Source organism: Marmota monax, unplaced genomic scaffold, assembly GCF_021218885.2.
Source record: "Marmota monax isolate L192 unplaced genomic scaffold, Marmota_monax_Labrador192_F-V1.1 WCK01_AAM20220418_F8-fsc00008, whole genome shotgun sequence".
NCBI classification, from domain to species: Eukaryota; Metazoa; Chordata; class Mammalia; order Rodentia; family Sciuridae; genus Marmota; species Marmota monax.
In genome coordinates, this window is record NW_026694432.1 from 9,241,217 (window position 1) to 9,251,069 (window position 9,853).

The following is a 9,853-nucleotide window of genomic DNA, read 5'->3' on the forward strand; positions in this document are numbered from 1 at the left end:
GCTCAGTGTGGAAAAACCAAGAACACATGGGGTACAGTGAGTTGAGAACCCCCAGTTGAGCCTGGGGTAAGGAGTGCCTCCCAAGAACTGGGAACATGCAGGAGGGACAGAGGTCAGCCTGATGATGAGGCAGGTGGGAGAAGGGAGGGAGCCGCAGGCAGAAGGGAAAGCACCACACGCTGGAACACGGAGGGCTCGGGAGTCACTGTTGTCATGGGCTGGAATTCTGACTGGGTCACGGACAAGATGTATAACTTGCTGGGCCTTGTTTTTCCCTTCTCTGAGACTCAGGTTCCTCTCAGCAAAATGGGAACAATAATAGTGCCTGTCACTATAATAGTGGCTTGGACGTATCAGCAGGCCCAGGAGGAGCAAAGAGTGCTTGCTGAAGGGGTCCTCCCTTGGACGCTGCTGTGGGGGTGTCACCGTCAGGTGCAGCGAGGAAGGAGGGCGGGTTTTGAGAGGGATGCTGGGTTTCAGATGCCCAGGGGAGATGCTCAGAGGTGGCAACACAGGAGCCTCAGGGATGACACTGTGGAGAGGGAGGCTGTCCCCAGGGAGCTGAACCTCTGATGTCCCAGGGGGTCAACTCCCTGCTGACAGAGCCAGGGAAGCAGGCCAGGGAAGCTGGGGGAAGTCTGCACCTAAAAGGAAGGGCCCAGGGGGCTGGGGAGGAGCTCAGTGGTAGGGTAGCATGCCCAAAGCCCTGGGGTCTGCCCAGAACAAGAAAGGAAGGAAGGAAGGGAAAGGGAGAAAGGGAAGGAGGGAAGGAGAGAAAAAGAGCACAGGAAGGGGCCCAGACCCCGCTGTTGGGGAAGCAGCAGGGTATAGGTAAGTCCGGGCTCCCAGGAGCCTCTTTCTCAGATTGAACCCTGCCTCTGCCAGTTATCAGCCATGTTGACCTTGGTAAGTCATTTAACTTCTTTATACCTTAATCCTCTTATGTGTAAAACAGGCTAATGTGGATTTTTTTTTAAAGATAAAAAGCATGGGAAGCCAAGGCTGGGTGGCACGCGCACATAATCCCAGCTACTTGGGAGGCTGAGGCAGGAGGATTGCGAGAGCCCAGTCTGAATGATTTAGTGAGATCCTGTCTCAAAATAAAATTTAAAAAGGGCTGGATGTAGTTCAGAGGTAGAGAACTTGCCTAGCATGTGTAACGTCCTGGGTTCAATCCCCAATACTGAGGGAAAAACACCTTCCGGCGGCATCCCCAGGTGGTACTGCCCTCCCTCTGCAGGGTCTCGGGTCACACACTCTCCTCGCACCAGACTGCCACCATCCCCAAGATTAAAAGTCAGATGAGAGAATGACCTGGGGGGTGTTCCCTCCTTGTAGAGGACAGAGGCAGAGTTCCTGCCCCCCAGCCCCCTCACACACACTGTAGTGTATAACTCCCACCTCCTGAGCTGTGTCTTTAGTCATTCGCTTGCTCCTCCCGGCCTCAGTTTCCACATCTGTGAAATGAAGTCCTGAATCTGCTCAGACATGAGGCCTCTGCTCTGGTAGCGGGGATTGGAGGACGGAAGAAAAGCCTATTTCTGACCTGCTGGTTCTGCCCCCAGGGGAGGAAGTCCCCCCCCCCAGGCCTGCACCCCCATTATGCCCAGGGACTGATCCCTCCAGTAGAGGGTGGCAGTCAGGCCAAATGGGCAGGAGCAGAGGCGCCAGGGATTGTGCTGACAAAGCTGTTCCTTCCTCCCTTCTTCTCTCCCTACCCTTCCCCTCCCAGGGGAGGGCCAAGCCCAGCAAAAAATAAACCCAAAGACAGTGACCTGTACAGGCCTGAGGCTCCCAGGGAGGAGCGGCAAGGAAGGAAGGGTGGGAAGAGATGCAAGCCAGCCACCTGCCTCCCCCAATTCAAAAGCCAGTGGTTCCTGATCTGATCCCTCCTCCATGTTGGGCTCAAAAGGAACAGGCATCTCCCCTCCACCCTCCAAAATGTGGAGGAGGGGTGACATTCCTCTGCTTGATGGGGACATAGAGTAAATCTTGTCAGGCCCTATTAGCAGGGGTCTACAAGTTTTGGAAAGAATACTCCCAGGGAATCTCATTCTATCTCTTGGTTATTGGACAGTCCTTTCTGATATCTGACCTCCATCCCTTTGGTGTCAGTGGGAACCATGCTCCATTTATCTCCAACAAGCTTTCTCCATCCCATCTGCCTGGCCTAGGTATCTGAGAAGTCAGGAAGAGTTTTGTCCCAAGATTTTCTTTCAGCACCTAGAGACCCCACTCTGTCCACTGTTTCTCTGGGAGGAAAGGAAAAGGAAAGAAGGGCCAAGTTCCCGGCTCCAGTGCCTCCCTCCCTCAGGTGCTGTCCCTGGATTTCCAATTAGTCTGCTGCCTGGGGCTGCCCCTCCTGTTCCTCACTCCCCTTCCCTCCCCACTCCCCACAGCCAGGTGCCAACTTCCAGGTACACAGATCCTATCCTGGGAACAAAGCTTCCCAGAGAGCCTAGAATCCTGGGGAGCTCTTTGGGTGCCCCAGGAGTCTGATCAGTACCTTCTTTCCAGCCCCTCAGAGCCCACCACACTGGGGGCAAGCGGCCTCCCCGGTTCCCCTGTAAGTGCTATCCTGTCCTCTGATGGGTCCCTAGGCAAGGGACTGGAATATAAGCCCCCACCCACTACAAAATCCCAGGTCCTGAATCAGCAGTTCCTGTCACTCATCCAGCACGGCTCTGTGCTCTGCAGCCCTAAGTGAGTGACCCACTTTCCTGACAAGCCCATTTTATAGAAGAGGACAGTGAGGCTCAGGGATAAGGGTAGAGTGCAGGGCACCTTCCCAGGGAATGTGAGACAGATCTCTACAACTCTTTTGGATTCTCTGCCCTCATTCCCAGACAGCACTGGATCAGGAGAGAGCGGGAGATGGCCTGCCTCTCTCAGGGGCCCAAGGCTCGCTCTCTGGGGATCCCTGGGGCCAGGCTAGCTGCCAGGGTTTGACCATGATGCCCAAACTTCAGCTGCAAAATGGCACTCTGGTACACACAGTCTCCCCATAACACACAGACACACTCACGCCTACACACATGGCCCTCAAGCCTCTAAAAGAGGAGGCAGCAGAGGTCAGTCCTCCCGTCTGCTCCACGGACTCCTCACAGTGGGCTCCTGCTCCCTCAGACCCTGCCCTGGTCCCCACACCTGGCACAGTGTTGATGTTCTTCAACTACATTTGTCAAGTGAAAGAAGAAGCAAATCTATGTGTGTCCTGGGGCCCCAGGTTGGAGTCCTGGTGCCTCCATTATCTAAGGGTGTAGGCAAGCAGGTGACGTCCCCTCACCCAGACTCATTTTCCTCAGTCAGGAAATGAGGATGATGATGCCCACCAGACATAATGGCTGGGAGGATGAAATAAGAGAACGCAATTAAAAGGCTCCGATGGAGGCTTGGTGGCACAAGCCTGTAGTCCCCACCACTGAGGATGCTGAGACAGGAAGATCAGTTGAGCCCAGGAGTCAGCCTGGGCAACACAGCAAGACCCCATCTCTCCCCCCACTTCTCTCTCTCACCCACACACACAAGGTTCAGATGGGCCTGGTAGATGCTCCACAGAAGGCCACAAAGACAACCATCAGGCTGTCCATGGAGAGCCACTCACACGGTGACACCGGCAAACCCAGCTCCTACTCTCCTACGCTCACTGTGCAGAGCCAAGGACACTGGTCAGTCAGACCTCTCCCCACAGGCAGAAAAAGATGACAATAAAAACATTATTGTAATAATTGCAATGACATCAATGGCTCAAGACTGTCCCCAGCACAGCGGCACATTGCTACCTGTCCTCCAGCCCTGACAGGCCTAGAAGCAGGCATTATTTCCATTTTTCAGATGAGAAAACTGAAGCTCAGAACAGGTGAAGTAACTAAGCGAGGACACAGGACTGCTGAGGGCAGAAGCAGAACTGAACCCAGATCGGTCAGACTTGTGCCAGGCTCTTACCTCCCTGTGGGACAGGCTCCGGGGAAATGAATGGTGCCCCGGCTCCCCACCCTGGACCCTCAACTCTCACACTTGGGGCTGCCCCAGTCAGACACTCAGAATTCCCTGTTGAGCCCCATGGCCCACCAGAGGATCTAACCTGCCCCCAGAACTGCATGGGCAGAGCACGGGTGACAGGGAGGGACAGTGGGGGGGGGGGCGGGGACACCTCAGGCTGCTGCGTGAGTCTGGAAGCCCCCTGCACAGCTCCTCTGGGGGCAGGCCCAGGCTGCAGAGCCTCCTCTCCCTGCTCCCAGGCACTTTCAGCGTCTTTGATGGCTCCGAGAACCTTAAATTAATCACCCACTCAAAGTGCTACCATCAGCCCAAGAATAACCATTCCTGAAGCACTCCTGGCTCCAAAACTCCAAGGTTACTGGCTTCTGCAGCAATGGGAATTGAAGTCAGACTCCAGCAGGGTTTCCTCAATGGAAGAAAGGAATGTACTATGGAGTTGGGGTGGGTAGGTGGACAAAGAAGGTTCTACTAGGACCCCCAAAGGAGAATCAGGAAGGATGGAGCAAAGGGGTGCACAGAAGAGGCAGGTGACCTAGGAATAGGAGGGTCTCTCCACTCTCCCCCTCCTTAGAAAGGCCAAAAAAGAGACCGGGGCTTAAAAAAAAAGGGCAGCACAAAAAATGTGGGTCACCCTCCAAGAGCTTCCCGATCACAAGGTAAAGTTCCTGGAGTCTTCTCTATGGACTGGGATGAGGAACTTTGCTGTCTGAAGTCCTGGTGTGGGAGGCAGCGGCCTGGGTTCCTGGCAGGGTCCTACCACTGCCTCAGTAGGTGTGGCCTTAGAGGAGTGTGGGTCACTTTCAGAGCCTTGGTGTACCCAATAGTACACCACAGGGTTGGAGGGAAGGTGCTTGGGGACCCTCCAGGGGTAGCGCAGGCCAGCAAAGTTCTAGAAAGCCAGCTATCTTGCTCCTACACCGTCCTGTGGCTGCCCTCTGACACAGATGCACAAATAAGCACAGATCATAGGTGCCCTCTGCTGCGGCTGTGGCTAGATAAAGACAAACCTCCAGGCAGGGGTCCAGCTCCGATCGGCCCTGGGGTCTGGGCTGGGGCCACAGGCCCAGCATGCGTGCCTAGGAAGTGAGCGTAAAGGTACGGGCCCGTGCTTTAGATTCCTTTCCCTTGGTTGTGTGCTGCATGTCCATGTGCAATATGCATGGACATGTGTGTCAAGGTTGCAGCAAGCATGCAGGAGACATTCAGGTGAGCACATGGCAGGAATATATGTATACAAAAAGAGTGCCCCTGCATTGGGTGCTACCGGGCGGTTTCTATTCAATTCCACAAAATCCTATCGCTGCTCCCGCCCCCTCCCCCAGTCCCATCTGTGTGCTGGGTGCTGAGGACAGACGGACAACACAGGAGTGCTGCTCCCAGGGTTCCTGCAGCAGAGGGCCAGCTGGGCCTGAGATACAGAGGACAGCAGCTCCGAGTCCCACCAGCTCTGGGCTGGGGCACTCTCTCTGGGCAACCTCTCCTGAATCTGTTTTCTTGTCTGTCACATGGGGAGGAGAACAGCAGCCACCTCGTGAGGCTGTGAAGGATACAGGGAGAGTGATTTAAAAGCACGTAGCACAGTGCCTGGCACACAGTGGGTGCTGCCACCCGGCTGGAAATCTTAGTTCAAACTCCAAGGGTGCACTGGGTGGCCACAGGGAGCAGAAGGAGCAGTCCTGACAGGGAGTCAGGCATCCTGGGGTCTGGCCCTCTGCATCTGCCACCAACGGACCATGTGACTTTAGTCTCTAGAGCCTTAGTTTTCTTGGAAGCAAAATGGGGCTGTCAAAATATGAGGATGGACCTGGCAGGGAAGCCTGGGGTTAGGGGTGCCCTTTGCTGGGATTATTTCCATCCCAGGAGATGTTCCTTCTCAGACAATCAGGGTGGAAGTTTGGGGGCTCCAGAGTTAAAAGCCTGAGAACCCCAGGAACTGCCGCCACCTCCTCCCCTCCCCATTCCCACAGTTTCTGACCCCAGGGACAAGGCTGAGGGAGGATGTTTACAGAGCAGTAAACCTTCACATAGAGAACGTTCACTGGGCAGCTGGGGGCTGGAGTAGCAGGCAGTGTCTCACAGAGGCTTGGGAAGCACGGTGGGCAGTGGGGCCTTGCTCTATACCAGCCCCTTCCAGCCCTCAGATTTCAAGGGAGGGTGGTGTGGCCTTCGAGAGGGCTCTGAAAAGGGTGAGCTTCTCCATTCCCAAGGCTCAGGAAGCAGGATGGACAGTGATGGGTATTTTGTACCAAGAGCAAGGCCCAGGAAAGGCTGAGGAGCTCAGGGGCTGGGGCGCAGGGTGGAGAAGTGGGCTTGGAGGCAGGACCAAGGACTGAAGAGAAAGGAAGAGCCCCAGGGCCCAGCCACCCCTCATTCTGGATCTCAACAAGAACTCCGGAGTTGGCACTTCTCACTTCCCAGAGCAGCAGCTGCTGAGAGGAGAGGCTGAATCAGGCTTGTCCTCTGGGCAATCCCCCAGCCCTAGGTGCCAGGAAGGGTGCAGCTTGTGCAAAGCTTGTGCTGCCTATCTCCCGGGGAAGGGGTACTAACTAACTGCACACTGGACTCTCCCCACTTGGGGAAGGGGAGGGCTAAAAGTCCAAGGGCAGGAAGCACTTTTTGGCAAAAACACACAAGACCCTGCAGTGAGTGGCTGAGAAACCCCACATCTGGAGCTCCTAAAGAACAGGAGACACTTCTGTGTGGGTCCCCTCCCCCAGCCCCAATAATAACAACCATCCCTCACCATCCGACAGGCCCCTGCAGCTTACCAAGCTCTTTCCCACCCATTACCTCATCCAAGAGGGAGGCCCACAAGGTTGGGGTTTCTGTCCCCTTTGACAACCTACAGATCTAAAGCTCAGAGACCAACACAAAGTCACAGAGCACCTAAGAGGTGGGACTCCTGGCCCTCCTTGACCTCTGAGATGAATGAAGAGTTCCCGAGATCTCTAAACATCCGGACATTTTCACACCACATTTCCTCCCTGAGAGCTCCAAGAAATGCCTCAGCCTGGGCTCCTGGGGACAAGTGCTCAGGACAAGCATGCCCCTGGCCAGGGCATTCCTGGCATCCGGAAAGGGCAGGATGTGGGGCAAAGGTGTCAGCGGATTTAGCTCCTGGAGAGGAAGGAGAGGCCCTTCCAAAGGTGGTGACTACAGTGGCCGACTGAGAGGTAGATGGCAGGTCCTTTACCCCCAGTGACCCTCATGGGGTCTGAGAGGTCAGACCTTGGGGGCTAAGGAACCCCACTCAGAGTTGATTAGCTTTCCTAGGCCCAACTATGCCTTGGAAAAGTTATCTCCCAAGAGGAGCCTATGGAGGACACAGCTGTGATCTGAGTGTCTCAGCTTCCTTGGGCACCTGAGGCGGCTGCCACAATGTCACCATTTTTTTCCCCTTTGTTGAGGATCAAACCCAGGGCCTCCTGCACCCTAGGTAAGTGCTGAATTGCACCCCCAGTCCTCATACAGTCACTCTCAATGAGCAGCTAGCTCCTGCCTCTCACACCCAAGGCCACCAGCAATGAACCTCATCAACCCAACTATCTTCTGTATCAACAAACATTCATCTCAGGCCTCCCAAGGGATGGGGCTACTCTTAACTGTTGACCAAGCCTGACTTTATGTCCTGAGCAATCTCACTTCTCTGTCCCTGGCCCAGCCCTGCAGGGTATGCACAAAGTCAAGGCTGCCACCCCCAGGCACAATGGCAGAGGGAGTTTTCTACTTCAGCCATTAAGTTCTATGGGTCCAATTTCGATTGGGCAGAAGTAGGCAAGAAGGTACTAGGGGGACAGGCAAGAAGACAGAGCAAAACACAGGTGGAAAAGGCCAGGAAGAAGAGTGGCCAGGTAGACAGGTGGAGAAACAGAAGCAGATAGAACTGGACAGGCCAATGGAAGGATGGAAGGAGACCAGCAGGAAGACTGCTGGCCAGTTAGGTGGAGAGATGAACACACAGGCCAATTCACACACAGGTGGAAACTCAGTCTGGCAGAGGGACAGCCAGACAAGCAGAACTGCTGAACAGTCAGGTGGATGGACAGTCAAGTGGACCACCCAGGAGACCCCAAGACCAAAGGACCCCAAGACTCTGGCAGTGGTGAGAAGGGATTAATAGCTGCACATTTTCCGGGCACATTAGGTCTCTCTCGGGCATCCCAGAGCCAGGCCCAGCCCTTTAACTGATATCCACTGGGCCTCTCATGTTCCCTGCTGGGCCAGGCTGTCCCCCAAGACTAGTTCTGAGCTGCCAAAATTCACTCTTCACATCCAAGAGGGGTCAGTGTTTTTGAAAGTTGTAGGAGTCTGCTGAGGGGGGGCGGGGCTCAACGTCAGTGTTTCCAAACCAACCCCTCTCCTCTTTCTTTTTCCCCTGGTGCCCAAAGCCAGGCCTGGTGCAGCGGGCCAGCAAGGCAGGCGAGCTGGGCCCAGCCAGCTGGGCAGGGCACGGCATCTACTGCTGCTGCCTGAGAAGTTGAGGATGGAGGGCAAGACTAGTGGAAACAGATAAGTCAGACACAGCACACAGGCCTGTATGACCTGGGGAGACCTCCAAACACCTACAATCTGAGACCAGCCCTGGGCTGTGCTTGGGGGGGGGAGTCCCCGGAGAGGAGCATCTCCAAGGGGAGCCAGGTGGGAGCCCATCACAGCTTCAGAGCTGGAAAAGAGGTAGCAGCAAGTGTGGGGGCCAAGAAGTCCTCTTTGTGTCTGGGACACAGGGAGTGAGAGGTGGGGAAGAGGAAAAAAGAGCCCCACATCAGTGGCTCCAGACTTGCTGAGAGGAGGGGATTAAGAAGCTGGATGTGGGGAGTACCTGAGACAGGAGCAGGAGGTGGTGATCAGGACGGAAATAAGGAGTAGAGCTGGAGGAAGGCTAAAGCTAGGGCAAGCAGGGGTCAGAGCTGGGAGATCAGGGGTTAGGATCAGACTGGGGGTTCAAAAACGGGGCTCAGGCCTGAGAGGGAGAGGCGAGGGTCGGCCGCGGGGTAGAGGGGTAGGAGGCGGAGCCAGGGCGGGCGGGGAGTCCCCAGGGAGCCCGGCTAGTACAGGGACAGCGCCGGGGCACGCCAAGGGGCGCGGGGTCGCAAACTCACATGAAGACGTGGTAGACGAAGGCCCAGCCGCGGGGCCGCTCCAGCACGTTGTAGACCCAGTTCTGCAGGCGACGGTAGCGCTTGTGCGCCGCGGAGGAGCGCTGGCCACAGGCGGAGCCGGAGCCAGAGCCCTGCCCAGGGAGGGGCGCGCCCGGCGGCAGGGGGCTGCCCAGGAGGCCGAGGCGGCGCGGGGAGCCGCCCCCGCCGGCCTCGCCCTGCTCGCTTTGCACCGCTGTGAGCGCCACCAGCTCGGCGCGGGGGGCGTCCCCGGGCTGGGGGCCCAGGCCGAGGCGGCGCGGGGGGGCCTCGGCCATGGGCGGCGCCGGGCGGGGGGGCCGGGGCCCGGTGCGGTCCGGGGCGGGGGCGCTCTCGGAGCGCTCAGCGGCGCATGGCTCGGACCCGGGGCCGGCGGGCCGCCCGGGCAGGCGCGGGCGGCGGGGGCTAGGGGTCGGACCGGGGCCGCGCCGGGGCCGGGGGCGGGCGCTCGGAGCCTGGGGGCCGCCGGAGCCCGCACTGACCGCCCGCTTCCCCGGCGACTGGGGCGGCTCTTTCCGACTCCAACTCTCTTATTACGCGCTCCATGCCGCTCGGCTTTCCACCTGCCGCCGGCGCGCGCTCACATGTCAGCCTCCCCCGCCCCGCCCCTCCCCCGCCGCCCCCGCCCGCCCCGCCGCCGCCTTCCCAAATCGGGAGGGAGCGAGCCAGCCTGCAAGCGCGGCCAGGCGGAGGGAGGGACCGCTCGCGGAAGGCGC

The 9,853-nt window shown here is 57.4% G+C and overlaps 1 protein-coding gene across 1 annotated transcript in view; it reads right to left on the reverse strand.

Annotated features, from left to right (window-relative positions):
* Kcnq4 (potassium voltage-gated channel subfamily Q member 4) overlaps nucleotides 1-9,415 on the reverse strand; it is a 51,501-nt gene extending 42,086 nt beyond the window's left edge. Inside the window, exon 1 of the mRNA XM_046469425.1 lies at nucleotides 9,102-9,415. Within this exon, the coding sequence (XP_046325381.1) occupies nucleotides 9,102-9,415 (314 nt within the window). The remainder of the gene's footprint in view (nucleotides 1-9,101) is intronic.
* Nucleotides 9,416-9,853: the final 438 nt, after the last annotated feature.